The 24,110-nt window shown below is 42.1% G+C and overlaps 1 protein-coding gene across 3 annotated transcripts in view; it reads right to left on the reverse strand.

The window, feature by feature from the left end:
* Nucleotides 1-3,340, reverse strand: part of SMURF2 (SMAD specific E3 ubiquitin protein ligase 2) — a 123,910-nt gene extending 120,570 nt beyond the window's left edge. For all 3 annotated transcript variants that reach the window (XM_078065934.1, XM_036116268.2, XM_036116266.2), the window contains exon 1: nucleotides 2,770-3,340. In XM_078065934.1, coding sequence (XP_077922060.1) covers nucleotides 2,770-2,821 — 52 coding nt within the window. In that variant the 5' untranslated portion in view covers nucleotides 2,822-3,340. The remainder of the gene's footprint in view (nucleotides 1-2,769) is intronic.
* Nucleotides 3,341-24,110: the final 20,770 nt, after the last annotated feature.

Consider the following 24,110-nt stretch of genomic DNA (forward strand, 5'->3'; position numbering starts at 1 on the left):
TAAGGAATAATATGTGGAAAAGTCTAATATCTGTTGTGGGCAGAGATCTCATGGCTCAAGTATTTCTTCTTCTTCAGTTTGTGTGTATGTGTGAGAGAGAGAGAGAGAGAGAGAGAGAGAGAAAGTGAGTGAGTGTGTGTGTGTGTGCATGTCATCATGAAGAACTGTTTATACCTTTCAGTAAAGGGGCAACTCAATGTTAAAGATATAATTGAGTACAGTTCATAAAGCACCATGGAATCAAAGACACTCTATAAATTTAAAATACTAGTATGGTGCTGACTTAAAGCAAAGAACAATAATTTTAAAGCATCTTACAACCAAGTAAAAATTCACTGGGGGATGTGACTTTTTTTTAGTGATTTTCCTCTATTACGGAACCCGGATCTAAATGAACTGTTAAACACTTAGTCTAAAGGTATGCCAAACATTTCTTAAGGTCTTAACAAAGAATCAACTTTTTTTTTTTTTTTTAAACAAAATGAGGCCTAGGTTAAATATTTTATTTGGCTTCTCAAGATGGACTGAAAAGTTGGGCACCAGCTCCAGACCAGTTCCTGGACGCACATCAAACACAGCCCTGTCATTTATCCAGTCAGTCAAAACAATCTTTTCCATCTAACCCTTTAATGTTTATGACCTAAAAAGCTGCTAATTGAATCCAGCTCTTGAAATCTATTTGTTAAAATCTATACCATCCAATTTGTAAATGGACAAAAATGAAAAAATATAAGTTAACTTTCCTGGCAAAACAGAAGAGAATCCACCAAATGTAACCAAAACGGAGAGGGCAATGTTTTTAATATCTGAATAGTTTTTTCTTAAAATATGACAGAGACAAATTCCCAATGGTTTTTTAAAAAAAATGAGAGTACCTCAAACTGTTTTTACAATTAAGGGGACACAGTGCATTTAATATTCCTCAGAAAAATCTAAAAATACAAAAATCACTCTATAAATTTAGTCCAGCGTTCCCTCTCCCCCACCAAAAAAGAAGTGTCATCTTTTCTCCTAAGTTTACTCATGAATTTTTATAATGTATCATAGGTTGTAAGGAAACCACAAACACTTTAAGATATTGAGTCATTTTATCTGAAAAAAAAAACACCTGTTTTCTCCCTCATTTTCTCATTATGCATATAGCCTAGAAGGAAGTAAATGGCCAACAGCCCATTTCTGATGCTTTTTGCACACCTGGAATCACAGGTTCTTTCCATGATCGCTGCCACAGGACTGACTGCGGAGAGGAACATCAGGAGATAAACCCTAAAGCCACAAAGATCCCTTATAAAGGTATCCTAACAAAACAAGGAAACTGAATGGGGACAATGTTGGGGCGGGGGGAAGGGGGTAATCCCCAATCCAAGTTTTCCATTAAGAACCACTCAGTTCATGAGTCTTTGCAATTTTCCCCAGGGAAAGTAAAACTGTCATAAAAGTCGTATTTTTTAAATTGCAGCCAATTTACAGTCAGGCTAAATTCTCAAATACCAAATTCACTGCAAGTTTTTATCCGTAAAGTTCAGCCAGTGGACTGGGATGTGACACACAAGCATTCAATTACAAAATTAGTCCATATAAATCTCAATGTCTAGTGTACGCAAACATAATTACAGTTTATCCTTACACACGCGTGCACACACATACACACACACACACAACCTCTAAGGAAAATCGTCTTACCACACACCCCAACCACGACTTGGATAATTAATAGTGAATGGTGAAACTAGGATAACTACAGTGATTTCAATTACACTTTTCAAACCAAAAATAATTTGTCCCTAAAATGGGGTGACATGACCACGTAAGAATACCAAAAATGGCACTATGTAAGCAAAATGTACCTGTAATGTTAAAGATCTAACGCACTTGGAATCATAAACACTTTGTAAGAGAGAAGGCTTCTACCTAGCAACCCCTGCATACATTCTTTTCCATTTAGAAAAGGGAAGGGGAGGAAATGAGGAGAGAGAAAACTTCGCTTGCAAGTTTGTATGAGCACATACTTAGAAATGTACCAAAAAAAAAAAAGGTGTGTTCTTAAAGCAGGTCTGGAGTTAGAAGTGAGACACAAGTTCTGCGGCCTACGAGGAACAACCCAAAACATGCTACCCTACAATCAAACACTTCCAAACCACAGAGTGTACAATGAGCCGGAGCCGTAGGATCAGGCGGACACACCGGGAAAATCCACCCCGGTCTCCTCCCCTCCCAAAGACACGCGTTTCAGGTGTGTGGCACCGGCTGCTGCGGCTGGCGGCCGAGAATGAAGGTTTTTGCACGCGGGCATAAGTGGGCGAACAAGTTAACAACCAGGGAACACACACACACCCTCCCGTTAAGCGCTCCATCTTTAAGGAGTGTTTACAGCGCGCAGTCAGCGACCGGATTCAATAATCCCCGCCACAGGAGCTTTTCATCCCCTCGACGACCCCACCTGGGCAGTGGCCCAGGGGATGCTCCCCGAGGGCCCGGAGAGAGTCGTGCTCCTCGGCCAAGGCTTTCCGACCTCAAATCCGCCGGCGAGTCCAACCGGGGCAGCCCTCCCCGCAACAAAAGACCCCCAAGACACCGTCGACTTTTTCAAGAATTCCCCAACAAGGGCGAGTGGCTTAGCCATTACTCTCCCTGAACTAGGCCTTCCCACGTCCCCGACCCCCAACTCACCATTGATCCCGACCCTGGCCCTTCCCAAGGCCACAGGCACCCCCCGCCGGCTCGCCCACCCCGCGGATGCCCCGGCCCAGCTCCCGCCGCCCCCCTCACCTGTCAGGCGCAGCTTGACGGGCCCGTTCCTCCGGCCCCCGGGGTTAGACATGTCCCCGGCGGCGGGGGCGGCGGCGGCGGCGGGGCTGCGGCCGCGGCGCGGGGCCCGGGGCCGGCGGGCGGGGCGGGGGCGACGGCGAGGCGCGGCGGAGTCACCACAGCGGCCGGGGCTGGGGCCCGAGCAGCCGGCGCCGCGGCCGCCACGGCCGGAGGGTCCCGGATGTGCCGAGCGTCGTCGCCATGAGCCGCGGAGGGAGCGGGACGCCGAGCTCCCCCCTCCTCCCACTTCTCCTTCCTCGGCCCGGGCCGCACAACAAAGCGGCAGCCGCGGCCGGCCGCGCCGCCTCCGCCCGCGCCCCGCCGCCCGCACGCAGCCGCCTCCGCCTTTCCCTCCTCTCGGCTCGGCGAGGCCCAGGAGCCGACGGCGCTGGTCGGCCGAGGCGGGCGGTGCTCGGCGGCGCCGGAGCAGGACTCGGGGCTCGGCCGCTTCCTCCTCCACCCGCCCTCTTGTCTGAGGGAACCGGGTCCTGGGGCCGCCGCCGCCACTCGTCGGCTCCGGGGGGCGGGGAGGAGACGGGAGGCGGGGCCGGCGGGGCGGGGCCTGGACGGGCGGGCGCGCGCAGGGTGCCCAGGGCGCGGGGGCGCGGGGCGCGGAGCTCGGGCCGCCCTGGGCGCTGGCGGTGAAGGGCGGGGGTGTTCGCTGCAGCCGAGGGTCCCACACAGAACTTGGGGAGAGAACGGGCAAAAGAGCAAAGTGGCGGCGCCGAGCTCTGTGGCACCAGGAGGGGCTTAGTGTCCAGCCCACTTAAGGGAGAGCTTTTGTCCGTGCGACGCAGATTGCATTTATTAGACGCCCACTGAGTGCAGGGCGCTCTAAGAGGCTGGGGCGAGCAAGGTTGGCCCCAAGTCCGCGACCCTCCGGGAATTTAGCGTCGCTGGGGTGAGGAAGAGACACCGTTCCCATACCGAGGGCTCCGGCAAATCCCCTGGGGTGTTTTGCTTCTGGTATAGTCGTTGCTACCTCCTTCCAGGACTCACCTGGTGAACGAGATCAGGTTACCTGCCTGCTCTGGCTCTTTTTCCAGCTCTATCTCCAAGGATAGGAGATTGATAATAATACCTTAAAGGATTATTAACAAGATAAACCTTGGAGAGCAGCGTATGAAAGCTTTTCATACAGTACTGTATTTCGTTATCTCAGGAGGAAAAAATAGAAAATGAAATAAAAATAAAATAAGTGTACCTTGCCCTTTGACCCTGTAATTGCATTCTTTGGAATTTATTCTTGATATATAATAATACAGAAGATGTTCTTTGCAAAGTTCGGTTAATAACAAAAGGGGGATGAGGGAACAGCCTAATGGTGAATTGTATTACATCATCCCCATCAATTTTTATGCAGCCATTTAAATGGCAATTACGAAGATCTATAATATGGAAGAGTTTACAAATAAAGTTTAAAAGCACAACAAAAAGTTGAATGCATGCAAAAGGATCTAGGACAATGAAAACTAAGAATAACTGGGGGGGGATTTTTTATGTGCTTTGCTAGTTTTGCTGAATGCTGTTTTTAATGCGATTTTAAATGTTTAATAAAGTCTAATATATTTTAATGCTAATTCAGTGTCAGTCATTCCTCTTAATTTATCAGCAATGTCTCTTCATTCTCCAGACAAATTTACCTCCAAGAGCATCTCATCAGTCTGGCTACAGCTCTACAATTAAAGTACCCAGAAATTATATAAAGTTCTACAAGTTAGACTAGAAATTCAAAGGACAGTGCCAGAAATTCATTCAAATTCAAATACTGAGTGCCTACTAAGTGCAAAGCAGTGAGCAAGTTCCCTTAGAAATGCTTCTTTGTACTATTGAAGCTCTGAAGGGACACTAATCAATTCGAACAATGGCTGCTACCACAGTTTGAAAGACTGGATGGACAATGGGAAGAAAATTTGCAAACTGACAAGATACATACACATTTGCCTTACTCTTAGGGCACACACTTTGTTCCCAACCAGCCAGTAACATAATTTGTAGCTTTGTATTAGGCAATGGAAGTTAGGATTGAGAACAGAGGTGGGGGAGCTGGGGAGGCTACCTGTTGAGAAGTTTAAAGCAATACCTACCAATATGTAAGTGACAGTGAGGCAAAATGTATGCATGCTTAACATACAGAGGAGGACTCTGTTTAGGCTTGCTTGTGTATAGGTTTAAATCTCATTGTTTAAAACAAAAGATTCAGATAAGAATAACACTTTGAAACCATTCATATTGTTAAGGAGAGCAAAACTTTCATTAGATTAAATTTCAGCACTAGATGCATAGTATTGCTTCATCATGGCAACACTTTTAGCCATAAACTTGAGAAAAAAGGGAGGAAAACAATTCTTAGGGAATTCACCCTTTTATTTCTTCTTAAAATAGAAATCCACTTCCAATGTAAATCGTACCTATGCATGTCTGTAATGGGTATGGGAATTGCAGAAAATCTTTACAAAGCCTTTTTATTCCCTTATGACTTCTAATTTGCTCTCGGAAGAATTGTGCATCTTTTATCAAATCATTATTTTAGGCATCTGTCTCAAGTTTACTAACTCCACCTATTTCATACTAATAAAATAAGTCTTTTTCCATAAATGCCACTTAGTAGAAACTTGCAATGAAAATGCTATAACAACAACTCATTAAATAGCATTTTGGGGCAAGAGTTTTAAACTTTATTAACATATTTTAATCACTGAAAGTTGCACTCTTTATGATGGTATCCTAGACCAGAGGTGAAAATCTACACATGGTTATAAGAATATTTAAAAACCTTTTGTTTAAAACATGTCTCTGTTTTCCAAGGCTAATGTTAAATTTGATGTGACTTTGCAAGAAAATTCTTACCATCTGTAGTTGGTATTTTTCTTCTGCTCCAGCCATTAATATATTTTTTACATAGAAGAGTTGTCTCCAGTAATAAAAAATCTGTCTGAGGTAAGGCTATGTTAATAATGGTCCTCCTGTGAAGCTATTTTTGTAGTGTAAATTTCAAATTTAATACAGTTTATGCACCATGGAAAAAAGCAAACATCAGGAACTCAGCAGTTTCTACCATGGCTTAAAATTCAACTTTCTTTAATGTTTAAAATATCATGAATTTAATTTAATTTAATACTTAGTTCTAGCTTCCTTCAGATCAGCTTATCACTGATGAAGCAGCTAAGCATAGCCCCCATGTACTTACAGTTGTTAACCTGACCCTCCCTGCTCCATCTCCACTCATTTCCTCTCTGCCTTTGCCTGTCCTAGGTCCTCAAAGTTTACTAAAAACCCACATGTGCAGTCCTGTCCTGACATGGTTTAGAATTAGGTCACATTCCAAGCTGTTCTCTATGACCCCTTCCTTGACCCCCTCCCAGAAGACCTGGTTCCCACTGATGAAAACTGAGGTCACATCTGGGACCTGTGTTTCTCCAGGTCAAGACTCCCCCAGGCCACTCACCTCACTCTTGCCTACAAAGGCAGTCCTACCCACATCCCCTTCTGAAGGAATCCGCCCCCATCTACTGCTCTAGCCTAATGTTCTATGCTCATCCCCAGAAATCCAGATTCAACAGATTAAGGTGGGGCCCGTGAATTTACAGTTCTAATGCTACTGGTGGGGAGAACCCACTGTAAGAACCACTCCTGACATCAGGAATGAGCCTGGGTGGCCCTGTTTGTATTAGGTGAGCTTGGCCTCCTAGTTATGGGATGACTGACCAATAAGCCAATCAGATTTTTCTCTCCTTGGAACATGAAATGGGGACAATGGGAGACTGAGTTAGTGGTATGGCACTGGGTTGAGAGGCTGTAGAGTTAGCTGCTGAGAAAGACATTTTAAGGTTCAAATAGATAAATAAAAGAGCAAATCAGTGTGTAGAAAGAGCCTAACAAAGCAGACAAACCAAAGGGCGAATAAGAGGTTTCATAACCCTGAAGACGGAGACAAAGAGAATGATTGTCTAACAGAATTCCTACCTGTACTCCTGGCCCAGAAGGACTTATTACAATTCATTTGCAAGGGATCTCACTGTGCAGAACAACCACCCCACCCCTACTTAAGCAAGTAAGTGGGTCTCTGTCCCTTGCATTCACTTTGTCCCCACTTGGAACACCTTTTCCTCTTCAGGCCTGTCCTAAACTCTTCTCCAAACACCCTTGATTGTCTGCTCTGCTCCTGCCAGTGTTCCTCCCCAGAAATGAGTCTCACCTACAACCCAGACTGTGGCTTGGATCCTACCACAGAGGGGTAGCACTTCCAGAATCCAGAGCACTCTAATATGGCTATCATGCTCTTGAGATATGGCTAGTGATATGCTGCAAGTATAAAATGCACATTGGATTTTGCAGACTTAGTATGGGAAAAAAGAAGGCAAAATGTCTTAATATTTTTTATATCAATGACATATGGAAATCATAATATTCTGGATCGGTTGGGTTAAATAAAATATAGTATTAAGGTTAATTTCCCTATTTCTTTTTACTTTTTTAAATAGGACTACTGGGCAATCTGAAACCACAAGTATGACTCTCTCTGTACTTCTATTGACCAGTGGTGATCTAGAGGGTGATGACTATCCCATTCATCTACTTCCAGAATATTTGCCACCAGCTGGATTCCCCACCACTCTGCCCAGCACCTGACTTTCCCTGCGGCACTTTTTTAGGTTTTATCTTACACACCCAGCTTTCCAACCGATTTCTATAGCTAGGTCATCAGTTCAACCGCAACTATCTCACTCTTGTGAGAATGGGAAGATCCAGTGCCAAGATCCTCTCCCTGCTCCTACCGCACCTACCTGGTTTTGATTCAAACTGACTGATGATTGAACAGATCTTGTACAGCAGATTCCTATGTCCAGCAGAGACGTAGACCAGATGACCCCTGTTATGGATTGAATTATTCGCCCCCAAAAGATATGTTGAAGTCCTAAACTCCACCCCCTGTATCTGGGACTATAACCTTATTTGGAAATAGGGTCTTTGAAGACGTAATCAAGTTAGGATGAGGCCATGCGAGTGGGTCCTAATTCAATATGACTGTTACCCTGATAAGAAGCAGAAAAGGGGGGCGCCTGGGTGGCTCAGTCGTTAAGCGTCCGCCTTCAGCTCGGGTCATGATCCCAGGTTCCTGGGATCGAGCCCCGCCTCAGGCTACCTGCTCAGCGGGAGGCCTGCTTCTCTCTCTCCCACTCCCCCCTGCTTGTGTTCCCCCTCTCACTGTCTCTCTCTCTGTGTCAAATAAATAAATAAAATCTTTAAAAAAAAAAAAAAAAGGAAGCAGAAAATGCCATATGAAGGCAGAGACACACAGGAAGAATGTCATGTGACAAGGAAGGCAGAGATTGGAGTGTGTAGCTGCAAGCCAAGGAATGCCAAGGATTGCTGGTCACCACCAGAAGCTGGGAAAAGGCAAGGAAGAACTCTGCCCAGAGTCTCAGAGAGAGCATGGCCTTGCTAACACCTTAATTTTGGAACTGTGAGAGAATACACTTCTGTTGTTTTCAACCACCGAGGTTGTGATACTTTGTTACAGGAGCCCTAGGAAACTAATATAACCCCTAAGTCTCCTCTACACCCAATTATATTATGCACAATACAGGTAAAAAGGTACATTGCACGGCTGACTTTCATTATTTGTTGCATTTACAATACTGGGCTTTTAAAAAAAAATAGAACATCCTGTGAATCAAGGCCATTTTCATGCACCCATTTTCAAATGTCTTAAGTATACAGACTGCCCTGTTATATTGTAAATTCTGAGTTAAAAGAGAATGTAATTTGAAGAGATCGCATATTTTCCAAGGCCAATTTGGTGATTTAAGCATGGAAGTATTACAATTAAATGTTTGAAAAGTTATCTGTGCATGGTTTGCTGTAAGCTGATCTCATGAAGCAATACATCTTTTGGGGATGAGGTAGCAGCCCAACCCCGGGGGAAAGGGAGCGGGCGCATCACACGACTGCAACTACTTTGGACAACTGAGCAACATGAGCAGGCTGAAAAAAAAGTCATCCCCAATCATCTTCAAAATAAAAACTGTAGTAGCTACAACACAATTCTCCAAGGGCGGGATGGGAGGAGGAGATGTGGAAATATTTGTATGATGCAGTCTTTATGGGTAATGCAGAGAATATGGGCCAGAATGAGATCAACATGGCTCATAAGCCAATGGGTCAATGTCAACCATTGCTTAAAAACCTTCAGTGACGGCTCGTTGCCTCTCGACTCCAATCCAAACAGCTTTAGCGACATAAAGGAATGCTCATGTTATAAACATATAAACTTTAAAAAAGCAGAAAACAAAAACGTATGTGAGGAATGATCCCAGTTCCAACTTTTAAATAAATATACATTCATTCACTCAAAATGATATTTACTAAGCACAGACTAGCTGCTGAGCACTGTTCTTTGAGTTTATAATCTAATCAAGGAAGACAAACAACACATAAAAGGCAAAGGGTAAAAAGGAATTATCTGTTGCTTTCTAGAGAGCATTTTCAATGCTTAGGTCAAATCAATCACTATGATTCTCCATAGTTACACTGAAACTGTTGAGAAAGATTTTACCTCTTTCCCACTAGACATGAATTAGAAAAGACAGGCACTGCGGGGCCATACTGTGGTCCTCGATGTCAAACACTGTCTGAGACTGGAGTCAACACAGAGGAAGTGGGGCCAAGAGATGAAGAGCATGGAATCTGATCCTGATGATCCATTTGAGCCCCTATATCCTGAAGCCATCATGTAGCTCAGGTCAGGTTTGCAGTCACTTGCCTCTAAAGGTCCTAACTGATACAGCCAGTGAAGCAGAATTTCTGGGGTGAAAGCTGCAATCTGCGTTGTGAACTAGGTCCCCATGTGAATGACCATGGAGGAGGCGAAGAACTGACTGCAGACCACAGGCCAACTTTATTTACAAAAGCAAGCAGTGGGCTCGATTTGTCCCACTGGCCACAGTGCCGACCCCTGCTCTAGATCTAGAGCCACAAGTAAAGAGAAAAAGTACCATACTTGACAGGGTCAGTAGAATTCAGCAAAGTGTGTTTCCAAGATCTGTGAAATCTGAAACCATTTAATAGTTGAGGGAAAGAAGCCAATACAATTATAACAAGAGCTAATATTTATGGAGGGCTTACTATGGGCTAAGGGGTATCTCACTTAGGATGCTTTGGTTAGCAAGGAACAGAAAACCTGAATCAAACTTACATGATATAGAGGATTTGTATTTCACACAATAAGCATCGCTGAGATTGGGGTGATTCCATGATTGGAGTTCCAGTGGTTTAGTGATAGTTCAAGGACCAAGGTTCTTCCCACCTGGTGCCTCTGCCTTCCTCAGGGTTTTGGCTTACTTTTAAAAATTTACTTATATATTTATTTGACAGAGAGAGCAAGAGCGCATGAACACAAGCAGGGGGAGGGCGCGGGGGAGGGAGAAGCAGACTCCCCGCCGAGCAGGGAGCCGGACGAAGCAGGGCTTGATCCCAGAATCCTGGGATCACAACCTGAGCCAAAGGCTTAACCGCTTAACCACTTAACCGACTGAGCCAACCAGGTGCGCCTTGGCTTTACTTTTAAGTAACTCCCTCCATGACCACAAGATGGCTGCTCTAGTCCCAGGCCTCAAATCCAGACCAAACTTTAGGAGAAGAAACAGATCATCTCTTCCTCTACCTGCTTCTTAAAAGTGAAGAAATAGGGCCACCTGGCTAGCTCAGTTAGAAGAGCATGTGACTCTTGATCTCAGGGTTTTGAGTTGGAGCCCCACACTGGGTGTAGAGATCTAAGTAAATAAATAAACTTAAAAAAAAAAAAAAAGTGAAGAAATGTTTCCCAAAAATCCCTCTACACCTGCATCTTCCCTCTCATTTCTCACTGGCCAAAATTTGATCATATGCCTGCTTTTAAACTAATCATTGGCAAGGGCAATGGAATTTCCAAGATTAGTTGAGACTAATCAGGAATCAGCTCCTCATCGAGGCTTTGTAGAGAATGCAGAAAACAATGCAGAGCATGTATGAATAACTGAATGAAATCAGGGTTCTGTTAGGAAGGAGGTACGGGGTCCAGGAAAGGATATTGGAGAAGGAGCCCCATGTGATATCGTGAGATAATATTATTTTCTATGTTTTAAACACTATGAAAAAATAAAGTTCAGAGAGAGGAACGTGACTTCCCCAAGGTCATACAGCAAAGAAGTGGAAGAGACTGGATTCAGACCCAAGTCTGCGAGTACAGTGCCCAACACCTCAACCACCACACTGAAGTGTTACAGCGGAGCTGAGGATGTCAGGGAAAGCCTGAGAGCTCCGAAGGTTGCTTCAAAAATCAAGTACAACTGAGCCAGTTATTAAACTTGTGATGTGACCAGACCTCTCTAGCAGGGTATACCACTTCAGGTTTGCTGTGTAAGAAACAACCTCAGCCATTTATTTCACTCACAATGATAGGGGTCAGCAATTTGGGCCGGGCTTCTGGTCTCAGCCGAACTCACTCATGCATCTTTGGTCCTCTGCCAATTAGCTAGCAGATCAACCAGGGTCTGGCTAGTCTAAGATGGACTCAAGTGAGATAGCTTGCCTTTACTTCAGGTAGTCTCTCGTTCCCAGCAGGCCAGCCTGGCTTCTGGCAGTTTCTAATGTGCCAATTGTAATGATATTATAGCTAAGCAATCTATAATATATTGTTTACTTGGAGGCTGATCACAGGGCCAAGAGGGAGAGTGGAAATATGGAAGGCCTCTTAAGTGCTAGCCCAGATTCAGGAAGAGTTGCTTTTTTAATAGGGGCTGAGCTGAAAAAGGATTTTCTTTCCACATTCCGCAGAAAGATTGAAGCTATAACATTTTCATGCAACCATAGTATGCCCCATTCCCACGTTTGTAGTTCAGGGAGTGTTCGATAGTTAGGCCTATTTCATGGCCAACATGACCTAGGCTCCCGAAGGACGACTCTTAACCACAGCTGACAGATGATGTAAGAGGTGGAACATGGTTTTAGTACAGAAAGTTAGAAAAGCAGCACCATGGCCCATGGATTGAGGCTGGGATAAGACAACACGAGGAGAGCATCTGAAAACTAAATATTTAAACCCAAAGACAAAATTACAGCCAGTCAATTTGTGTCCCTGCCAAAACATATACCATATAAACAATCAAGAGACCAGAGCCGTATTTTCTACTATCCTGGTAAAGTAAAAGTAAATATAAACTATACATTCATTTATCAAATTTATTATGCCAAATTGTGTCAAACTTGAACGGAATTCTTTTTTTTAAGATTTTATTTATTTGAGAGACAGAGTGAGAGAGAGCACGAGCAGTGGGGAGGGAGAGGGACGAGCAGACTCCCTGCTGAGCAGGGAACCCTATGAGGGGCTGGATCCCAGGACCCCGGGATCACAACCTGAGCCAAAGGCAGACACTTAAATGAGCCACCCAGGCACCCAGAAATGAATGGAATTCTTAATTTTCAAGTTACTGACTTTAAAAATATACTGTAGGGGCGCCTGAGTGGCTCAGTTAAAAATATCCTTTAGGGGCGCCGGAGTGGCTCAGTTGGCTAAGTGTCTGCCTTCAGCTTAGGTTGTGATCCCAAGGTCCTTGGATCGAGTCCTGCGTCAGGCTCCTTGCTCAGCAGGGAGCCTGCTTCTCCCTCTGCCTGCCGCTCCCCCTGCTTGTGCTCTCTCTCTTTCACTGACTCTCTCTCTCTCTCTCTCTAAAATAAATAAATAAAATCCTTAAAAAAATAAAAATATCCTTTTTTAGAATGACTATGTTATCTTTAGAGGGACCAAGGGGGTTTCCCCTCAAGGTCAGAATTTCCTTATTTGCAAAATTATTAAAACATGTGGTCTAACCCATCTGAAAACACTGATGTCTTTTTTCTGAATTCATTCACTGCTGTCCATTAGCAGCTTAAATCTATGACTGTATGTAGGCATTTAAAACATTCTGGAATTGATTTCTAAGGAAAGGCAGCGAGCATAAGTAAGCTGTATTTCATCTTATGAACCCATTCAGAAATTTACAGTCTTTAGATATGAACTTACACAGCATGAAGTTTGGCCCACAGCATTTCTGAAAGTGGAATTTGGCTCTTGTGAATTCTCATAGCAAAAGAGAAATTGCCAAAATAAGCAACTTTCTCTAAATACAGGTGAAATAATATTCTTACAGAGTAAATCCTCACAATGTGAAAACATACAGAGTAAGTTCACTGAATGTTCTCTGAAATAGTTTTCCATAGAACTGCAACCATGGAAAGTGACTTAGCCGATCAAGACTGAAGGGAACTCCTCTTCTGCCTCATCATGCAGGAGACACAAGAAAGAACTCTGAGTAAGCCAAGGTGAAATCTGCCCCACCCCATGACAGAGGCGCCTAAATGGAGAAGGTCTGTTGGCTTGAGGTTCTCAACTTTAACAAGCTTGAGAGAAAGCATGGATATACAAAATGGCAGAAAATGTTTATGAATATTAATACAGAAAATATACAGAATATAGAAATATGGAAAATAAAAACAAAAGCTATCTACTATACCGTGTAATGTTCATCGTTAATTTTCGTGTTGAAAATAGTAGTTTCTAATGTGCCCTTTGTGATTATATTATAGCTAAGTAATCTATAATATATTCAATTTTTTTTTTTTTTAAAGATTTTATTTATTTGACAGAGAGACACAGCGAGAGCAGGAACACAAGCAGGGGGAGTGGGAGAGGGAGAAGCAGGCTTCCAGCGGAGCAGGGAGCCCAATGCAGGACTCGATCCTAGGACCCTGGGATCATGACCTGAGCCGAAGACAGATGCTTAACGACTGAGCCACCCAGGTGCCCTATAATATATTCAATTATTATAATGCTGTAAAGGTCAATAAAAATGCCAAGTAGGTAACCTATGTTAATACATTGAAATGTGTATTTGTAATAAAGTTAAGTTTAAAAAATGTTTAAGAACTTGAATGAGGCATCATCAAGTAGTACATATTAACAGAGAGATTAAGAATACATGATCTAGGGGCGCCTGGGTGGCTCTGTCGGTTAAGCGTCTGACTTGGGCTCAGCTCATGATCCCGGGGTCCTGGAATCGAGCCCCCGCATTGGACTCCCTGCTCGGCAGGGGGTCTCCTTCTCCCTCTCCCTCTGCCCCTCCCCCTGCTTGTGCTCATGTACTCTCTCTCTCAAAAATAAATAAATAAATCTTTTAAAGAATATATGATCTAGAGCAGTGATCCTGTTTAGAATAAAAAGTTTATATTCCAGCAAGAAGTTTTTAACTCATACTATCTAACCATAGAGGAGAGGTTAAATTATGATACATTCATATTATGGAATACATGGATCCATTAAAATGATATTTTAGAAATATATTCATTACACATAAGATATATGGCATATATAACATAAATATCAGTTATTGTTAATATGTATATTTTTGGCATAGGAAATGCTTCTAACATATTGTCAAGTGGAAAAAAATTTTTATAATATAGTATTACTGTATAACTTCATTTCCTTTTTTTAGAGATGGGTAGGGGGCAGAGAGAGAGGGAGAGAGAATCTTAAGCAGGCTCCACACCCAGCACAGAGCCCAATGTGGAGCTCAATCTCACGACCTAAGATCATGACCTGAGCCAAAATCAAGAGTCGGATGCTTAACTGACTGAGCTACCCAGGCACCCCTGTGTAACTTCATTTCTTAACAAAAAAAATGTAATTTATATACAGATTTGAACATCTTAAAAGGAATATACCAAAATGTAACTCGAGGTTATTTCTTTTTAAGATTTTATTTATTTGCTGGAGAGAGAGGGAGAGAGAGCACGAGAGTACAAGCTGGGGGTGGGGGGCGGCGGCAGGCAGAGGGAGAAGTAGGCTTTTTGCTGAGCAAGGAGCCCGATGCGGGGCTTGATCCCAGGACACTGGGATCACGACCTGAGCTGAAGGCAGACGCTTAACCAACTGAGCCACCTAGGTGTCCCGAGGTTGTTTCTAGATAATGGGAATTTCTATTTCTTCTTCTTTTGCATTTTTGTATTTTCCACTTTTTTTCTACAATGAACCTCTATTACTCAGTAATAAAACAGTTAAAATATTGGGTTTTAGCAAGATAAAAATATGCAAATAAAAAAGAATGAAAGAAAAGTCAACAATGAATGTCAGTAGATGATGCCATCAAATGGGACTTTCATTTTCTTCTTTAATGCTTTCTGAATTTTCCACGAAGAGCATTTATTAAAATCATATTGCATATAATATTAATATTACATGTTACGAGCTCATATTATATCACCACATATTGGATGGATGGGCAGGGGAAAGGAAATGGTTACACAGTTAGGAGAAAGGTCACTTCAATAAACTAAAAATAAAAATTTCTGCATTATCAACTGCTATAGATTCTTTCTTCAGAAATGTCTGATTGTCAAATGCAAGATTCCTAAATGAAGCTGAAAAAGGTGTAATTTGCATGTATCAGTGACACCTTTATATTGGTCCAAATGGTGGTGGGATCTCTGACTCAACACCGCCCCCTTCCTGTGGTAGCAGCATCTTTCTCTGAGACAAGGATAGCTCTATGCCAAATTCAAGTGAGAAACCCAGAGCTTAACAAGAGTTCCTTGGGTTACTTAGGCTCAAGTGGAAGTCGAGGACGATGTGAACCAACAGCAGCCCCTGTGGAAGTGACTTCAGGCTCTCAGCTGACAATGGGCTCAGCATGAGTCACTCCAGTGACATGAGCTCTTGGCTGAATTCATAGCAGGATTCTATTGGGGATAAAGGTCATGATGGTCCCCTCTACCAGCAGCCCAACAGCCTACACTATAAACAATACTTTCCACTCTGGGAACTATACTGTAAAGGGAGACAGGAATCAAGACGCTGAGGGACTTTAAGTCATATCCCATGTGGAATATTTGGAAAAGCTGAAAAAGAAAACTCCGAGGAACACATCAGCTGCCTTAAAATACCTGATAAGTCTTCACGTTCAGGTAGATGAACCTTGTTTGCTGTGGTTTTGCAGGGAGGAGCTGGGACTAGAATTCCACTGAGACAGAGCTTGAGACAAGAGAAAGGTTTTTTTGAAATTTGAATTGGTAGAAGATACGCTGGCCTTAGAACTGCTCCTCTAAGTGTGGTCTGGAGAACTCCAGCACGGACTTCAGGGGAACCCATTAGAAAAGTGCCAGGTCTCATGGCTAACCCAGACCTACTGAACCAGCACCTGAAGTTCAAAAAGATGCCCAGGCGACTCAAATGCACATTCACGTTGTAGGTCACACTGGTCCAGACTGTCCATCACGTGAGGGAATAGTGCCCTGTTCCTCTGGAGAGAAATCCAAGGCTGGGCTACCCTCATTCAGGACACTGTGGAGAACTCAAAAACTGGAAGATGGCCTAAGAAAGACTGATGAGTAGGAGTGTTTATTGAAGCACAGTTTGAATTAGAAAAAAAAAATTTTTTTAAGTCTAAATCTGGTAAAAAAAAAAAAAAATTACAATAAAATATTAGGCAGCCATTAAAAATGATACTTTGGATGAACTTCTAAGGAATTTAAAAACGTTCAGAATACACTAGGGGAAACTAAGTTACAAAATATATTATGTACAACGTGATACAATATATTTAACATTCACTTAAAAATAATTGTGAAAAACAAAAATATAATTAAAATGTTATCTAACTTGTGGAGACTTGGTTTTTTATTCTGAGTTAAAAGAGAATGTAATTTGAAGAGATTGCATATTTTCCAAGGCCAATTTGGTGATTTAAGCATGGAAGTATTACAATAAAAAATAAATATTTCTACCCAACTTGTGTTTTCATGCATCAATGTAAAAAAATTGTTTTAAACAAGTTGGGATTGTATTGTAAAATCAAATTCATATCCAGATTTTTCACTTATCATGAGACTGTTTGCATATCATTAAATATTATTTGAACACAATTAGGTGGCTAGATGGTATTTTATGCTGTAAATATCCTTGATTTGTTGCCCATTCTCATAGTGATGACTATTTAGGTTGTTTCCAGTTTTTCACTAGTTTAGATCTGTAATAAGTACTCTCGTGCATAAATCCCTGGTTATTTTATTAGAATGAGCCGTAGAATTGGGATTATCTTGAGATCAAAGGGCATGAACTCTTTCCAGGTACAACCTTGTTTTGGAAAACTGAGGCTATCTCACCACATGTCCACCAGTCTTTCTTTTCCTAAAAGCTACCAGGATAGACTAACAAATTCTCTGGACTTAGAGATTTTCTTGGAAGTGATTTTTTTCCTTAACAACATGCATAATCAGTTTCTTCCATACCTGTTTGCTTATTCTGACACACTACTTTTTCACGGATCAATTTTGGTAATTTATATTTCTCTAGAAAAAATGTTCACTTCATCAAGAATTGAATATTTACTAGAATTGAGTTGAACATGATATGTTTTAATTTTTTAAAGGGTTTCTTCCCATCTGATATTATATTCTGTTTCTCATTTCTAGTTCTAGTTATTATGGGTTTTGGGTTTTGGTTGTTTTTGTTTTGTTTTGTTTTGTTGCTTAATTAGATAATCAGATTATTTTAGTGTTTCAAAGAATCAGCCCTTTAATTTATTTGCCAATTCAACCTTATTTCTGACTCTTATTTTTTTCTTTATTATTTCCTTCAGAGAATAACTTCCCAGTAAAAGTAATTACAAAAGAATAAAAGTAATTATAAAAGGAAAAAAATTATGGCTTTGACTCTATAAAATTATTTTTTAAAGTTATGCATTCCCAAGAAAAATTAACATAAGAGTAAAAGAAACAGACTGTACTCTGTTCCCAAATGTGATTAGGAAAGTTTTAGTATTTTTTATTATGTAGGCAACTCCAACAAATTCACAAGAAAAAAAAAACCAATAACCCAAAAGATCCATGGGCAAGGTACTTACACATACAGCTCACAAGGAAAATTTTTTAATTTCAAAAAAATTTAAAAATTATTCAAATATTTAAAAATTTCTCATTAATTAAATCAGAAAAAATATCACAACAAAGAAACAACCTCATATTAGTCAGGGTTTCATAGTACTCATTGCCTTTTTTTAATAGTAGCTTTATTGAGGTATAATTCACATACAATTTATCCTTTTTCAAGTGTACAATTCAGTGGTTTTTAGCATATTGAGAGTTGTACAACCATATCATTATCTAATTTTAGCACATTTTCATCACTCCAGAAAGAAATACTGCACCTATTGGCAGTCTCTCCCCACCCCTTTGTCCCCTAACTGTGGACAACCACCAGTCTATTTTCTCCCTCTATAGATTGGCTTATTGTGGACATTTCAAATAAATAGATGTACAAGGGGCGCCTGGGTGGCTCAATCGGTTAAGCATCTGCTTTCAGCTCAGGTCATGATCCCAGGGTCCCACGACTGAGCCCCACATCGGGCTCCCTGCTCAGCGGGGAGCCTGGTTCTCCCTCTGTCTCTACCTTTCCCCCTGCTTGTGCGCTCTCTCTCTCTCTCTTAAATAAATAAATCTTTTAAAAAAAATGGATTTACAATATGTGATCTTTTATGACTGGTTTCTTTCACTTAGCATAATGTTCCTTCATGTTGGAGCATGTGTCAGCATTTCAATCCTTCTCACTGTTGAATAATATTCCACTATAAGGATATACCACATTTTTGTCTATCCATTCATCATTTGATGGGCGTTAGAAATATTTCCACTCTTATCCATGCCTAAGCCTTCATGTGGAATAACCTATTGTCCTTTACATGGCTGGAAATATATAAGTTGGATGTAACCCTTTGACAAAGTCATATATAAAATGTCCATACCTTGGGCGCCTGGGTGGCTCAGTTGGTTAAGCGACTGCCTTCGGCTCAGGTCATGATCCTGGAGTCCCGGGATCGAGTCCCGCATCGGACTCCCTGCTCAGCGGGGAGTCTGCTTCTCCCTCTGACCCTCCCCCCTCTCATGCACTCTGTCTCTCATTCTCTCTCAAATAAATAAATAAATAAATCTTAAAAAAAAATGTCCATACCTTTTAACTCCATAGCCCTGCTTCTCAAAATCTGATTTAAGTAATTAAATTATATATATATATAATTATATATAATATAAATAAATAATAGACAATAATTTGCAATGTGGGAAAGCGCTAGATAGAAAGTTGCTGATCATGATATTATTTAAACATAACCAATTTGTCCTGCTTCTCCAGCATCAGGTACAAAAATAAGAACCCATCTTCTTTAAAATTGAAATGACTGGAGACATACTGCTGTCTTTTCTCCCAAGAGGCTTTTACAAAGAGAAAATCGATCAGTCTCCAAAAGGGCCCATCTCCGCCAAGGTTGCTGAGGAGGCTCTCCCCCAGGGTCACTGTTGGAAGGACACTTGGCACATGTTGGCCACTCCGGCTCATTTCCACGAGGTGTGGGTTCCAGGCCCAGCACCTCCCTGGCCACCCTGGTAAGTTCCTCCTGCAGCCCCCTATGTCCTTCAGATGACCTCAGTGAGGAGCAGCTCAGTCCATCAGTGAAATTGTAATACCACTAAGCCTCATTAAAGGCAGACTTTCCCACCCCTCCCCAACAATTTTCGAGCTCTACCCTCCAAGGAGTTTGGGTGGAGTGGTCTCACATTCCACACTCTGGAAACCTCCAGAGTATGGGGTGCTCTTCGCCTTACATCTACCTAACCAGTAGGAGTGAGCCACTCGAGGGGGTCTTCCTAAAGATCAGCCCCACTGCTGGCAGCTTCTATTTTAATTTTAAAAAAGTAAATGTGGGCGCCTGGGTGGCTCAGTCGTTAAGCGTCTGCCTTCGGCTCAGGTCATGATCCCGGGGTCCTGGGATCGAGGCCCGCATCGGGCTCCCTGCTCCGCAGGAAGCCTGCTTCTCCCTCTCCCACTCCCCCGGCTTGTGTTCCCTCTCTCGCTCTCTCTCTCTCTGTCAAATAAATAAATTAAAAAAAAAAAAAAAAAAAGTAAATGTAAGGGTGGCTCAGTCATGTAAGCATCTGCCTTGGGCCCAGTCATGATCTCAGGGTCCTAGGATTGAGCCCGGCCAGGCTCCCCGCTCAGTGGGGAGTCTACTCGTCCTTCTCCCTCTCCCTCTGTCCCTCCCCTCTACTCGTGCTCTCTCTCTCAAATAAATAAATAAAATCTTTAAAATAAAATAAAAAAGTAAACGTCATTTATTTTTCTGTGAATAGGCAGTAATTCCACTCAAAAATAAAAAAATACAAAGGGGTACACAGTGAAAAGGCATTCTCCAATCCTGTCCCCACTTAGGGACAATATTAGTGACAAGCCAGTATTACATTATGGAAACTGATAACATGTAATCTTTTTTCACACCTAGTTTTCTTGAATTATCATCCATATCAGTGTACAATTTGAATATATCATAATTTATTTAACCAATCCCTTATTAGGTTGTTTTCAATCTTTTGCTAATCAATCAACAATGCAGCAAACACCCTTATAATGGGTAAAATTGTTCTGTATCCGAATTCCAATGAATAGAGGAGGGTTTTCCTCCCAACCCACCAAGCAATGCTTAGATACCAGCTGGGTATCCTACAATTCCATTCAATTCTGACACTGTCTACCTGGAGGTAGCATCAGAGCTCACAGGTTAAGGGCTCAGTCCCACAGGACTTCCCACACTTTCAGATGCCTGTCCAAGTCCAGGTTGGCACTTGTGCTTCTGATCAACTGGCTATAGATCAGAGGTTCCAACAACCCCGTCCTTAGGTTCAATTAATTTGCTAGAGTGGCTCACAGAACTCAGAGAAATATTTTACTCACTAGATCACCAGTTTGTTATAAAAGGATAGAACTCAGGAGCAGCCAGATGGAAGAGGTGTGTGGGGCAAGGGGATGGGGAAAGAGCGCGGAGCTTCTGTGCCTTCTCCAGGTGTGACATTCTCCCCAATCTCCAAGTGTTCACCAACCCAGAAGCTCTCCAAACCCTCTCCTTTTGGGTTCCTATGAAGGATTCATGACAAAGGCATGACTGATGAAATCATTGGCCATTGATAATGGAACTCAATCTCCAGCTCCTCTCCAGCCCCTGTTGCAGGAAGTCAGGTGCAGTGGAACTCAAAGTTCTAACCTTCCAATCACAAGGTTGGGTCTCGGGCAGCCAGCCTCCGTTCTTAGGGGCAGTCCAAAAAGACACCTTATTTACATAGAAGATACCTTTCCCTCTCTTATCACTCAGGAAATTCCAAGGGTTTTAGGAGCTCTGTGCTAGAACCGGGACCAAGACCAAATGTATATTTCTTTTTTTTTTTTTTAAGATATATTTATTTATTTCAGAGAGAAAGAGAGAGCAAGTGAGCAGGGGGAGGGGCAGAGAGAGAGGGAGAGAGAATGCTGGAGCAGACTCCCCAGTGAGCTCGGAGCCCAATGCCAGGCTCCATCCCAGGATGTTGCTATCATGACCTGAGCTGAAATCAAGAGCCAGCCGCCCAGGTGCCCCCCCAAATGCATATTTCTTATTATAAATCACAATGTCATAAAGGGGCATCATTGCTTATGATAAATTAATGAATTAAATGGTAACCATACTTTAAATTTTAGTAGGGATTACCAATTCACTCTCTATAGAAATTTAGTAACTCATTTAATAACAAGTTCAGGCTCTTCATCGTTAAGGTGAACTGCATTTTCAGCGTCTCCCAAACAGAAAAATCAAGATTGTTATGATCCGGGTAGTTTTTCTATGAATTGGTCCTATGATGGGAGAAAGTGAACATTTTTTTCATATATTTAAGAATGATTTGTGTTTCCTTTCTGTGAATTGTCTGTACATGGTCTTTGCCCATTTTTCCATTAGACTATTGGCCTATTTCCTTACCAGTTTGTGGGAACCCTTAATATATTAGGGAAATTATTCCTTCCTATATTCAGAATTAAAAATATACTTCCCAGTTTGTCATTTGTCTTTTGACTGCATGTATAATGGTCTCTGCCATGAAGAAATTAGATTTTTATATAATCATATTTATCTATTTTTTATTTTATGGATTCTGGACTTCATTTCATACTTGGACAAAATTTCCCCTTACAAAAAAATAAAAAATTCTCCAATGGATTTTTCAAGTACTTTTATAGTTTCTTTCTTTCTTTCTTGACATCTAAATATTTGGTGCATTTGGAATTTATCCTAGTTAAAGAAATGGATCCAAGTTTTCCCCTTCCCCCACCCCAGATGGCTACTCAGTTGTCCCCAACACCATTTTTTTTAGTTATCTATATTTTCCCATTAATTTATACACCCTTATAATAACTTTCACTGGCAACACTCAAATGATAGGTTTTTCTAGTTAAAAAGAAATACTAGGTGTAGACACCCTACTTGATTGCCCCTCCCGACTACATTTATGAATCAATACCAGAAACATTTTAAATATTTGGCAACAGAGACCAACAATAGTATTCTGGCTTAAGTGTATTCTTGTAAATCTCCCCGATGGAATAGTGTACAACCTTTAAAGCAATGATTATAAAGATTATGTCAAAACGTGGGGGAAATGCTTGTGATGCAAATATCAAGTGAAAAAGGAAGGATATAAACTTTATGCAAACCAAAAAGATGACCACAGTCTGAAAACACGCATAGCAAAGAATCACATGGGCAGTACACCAGAATCATAACAAGGATTTGTTGGGGTGAGAGACGAGAGATTTCCCCCACCTTTTTCCCCCTGGATTTTCTGTAAAGTGGTGGTATCAAGTATAATTTTCACATTTACTTTTTAATCATGGCAGATTGTCCATCTGGGTTTTGCTCTTCTGCCTCGGGAGACCTCACTAAAATGACCGTAAAGAAATAAAAAGATTACAAACCTACAAAGAAAAAAAAAAAGGAAGCAGAAGATCTCACAGCTGAAAAACTCTTAACACGTTTTTGGGAGAGGGCATGCTGCTGAAGGAATGGTAACAGACACCACAGAGCTGTGAAGGAAGCGACCAGAAGGCGCTGGGTGGGGTGGTGATTAAAGTAAAACATGTCACTTGTGGACAGGACTCCAGACTCTCCTCCTGGGAGACATCGCTGACTCACTGTGTGTGCCCTCAAGCCAAGACACTTAGAAGTGCTCTTGCCTCTTTTCTCCCAACTAAACAAGGAACACTGTGTTTAACATCTCCAGCTTCCACTTGAGGCTGTGGGGAGGTTAATTACTGTTTGAAAAGGTATGTGAACTGGTGGGATAAAAGACCCAACAGGCAGAAGGAGGGTTATTACCAAGCATGTAACCCTTTGAATCCTGTGATCCTCTCATGCACCCAGGAGACCAGCACTCCGGGTTCATACCTGGGCACCTACAGGTGCAGCTTAATGCAAGCTTTGGCCAAACCCTCACATCAACTTAAGAACAGGGCAGGGATGGCCATTGGTAAAGGTATGAATGGGTGTGAAACTCCCAGCTGGAACACCAGCCCAGGTGTATCCTTGGGCAGCCACTTCCTATAGAACTAGTGACTTGTCCTTCTTGGTCCCCTCCCCCAGTACGCATGTTCCTTCCCAGATCTGGAGCCCTGCCTTCAGCTCTCATCTAGAGCCCTTCATTGCCCTGCCTCGCTCCTACTCAGCAAGGCAAATCCAGTCTCCACACGCTGGGAACTCTGATACCCTAGAGATGCTCTTCAGAATGCAATGGTCTTGTCAAGATGTAGGAATGTGGTACAATTGAGTGAGCTCCAATAAATTGATGATGTTGGCAGTTACATCTACTCAGGAGGGACGGACACACACACACACACACACACCTGATTTCAAGAACTTGCTGGTAGGTTTGAATCCAGTCTCTTTTCTAAGGCTTGGAAGCACATGGGGCTGAAAATATTCATTCATTCGTTCATTCATTTAATTAATTGTCTTCATTCTTTCTTTGAGAGAGTAAATTTCTAAGCTCAGAAATGTTGCTTTAAAGACCACAATAGGGTCACCTGGGTGGCTCAATCGGGTGGGCCTCCCACTCTCAGTTTCAGCTTGGGTTGTGGTCTGGGGGTCGCAGGATCCAGCCTCTCCCCCCTCCCTCCTGTTGGTCTCACTCCACGCTTGTCTGCTTGTCCCTCCCTTTGCTCCTCCCCCCCTTTCTGTCTCTCTCTCAAATAAATAAATGAAATCTTAAAAAAAAAAAGACCACAATAATCACTTGCTGAAAATTTGTTCTATAGGTCAGTCCCTGTCCTACACCCTACGAAAATACAAATAAACCCAACTCCTACCTAGAGCTAGCTAGACTATTTATACTCCTTTTAAAGATCTAAGCCACTCTTTTCTCCATGAGAACAAGAATAATGT

Source organism: Halichoerus grypus, chromosome 2, assembly GCF_964656455.1.
Source record: "Halichoerus grypus chromosome 2, mHalGry1.hap1.1, whole genome shotgun sequence".
Classification (NCBI taxonomy): domain Eukaryota; kingdom Metazoa; phylum Chordata; class Mammalia; order Carnivora; family Phocidae; genus Halichoerus; species Halichoerus grypus.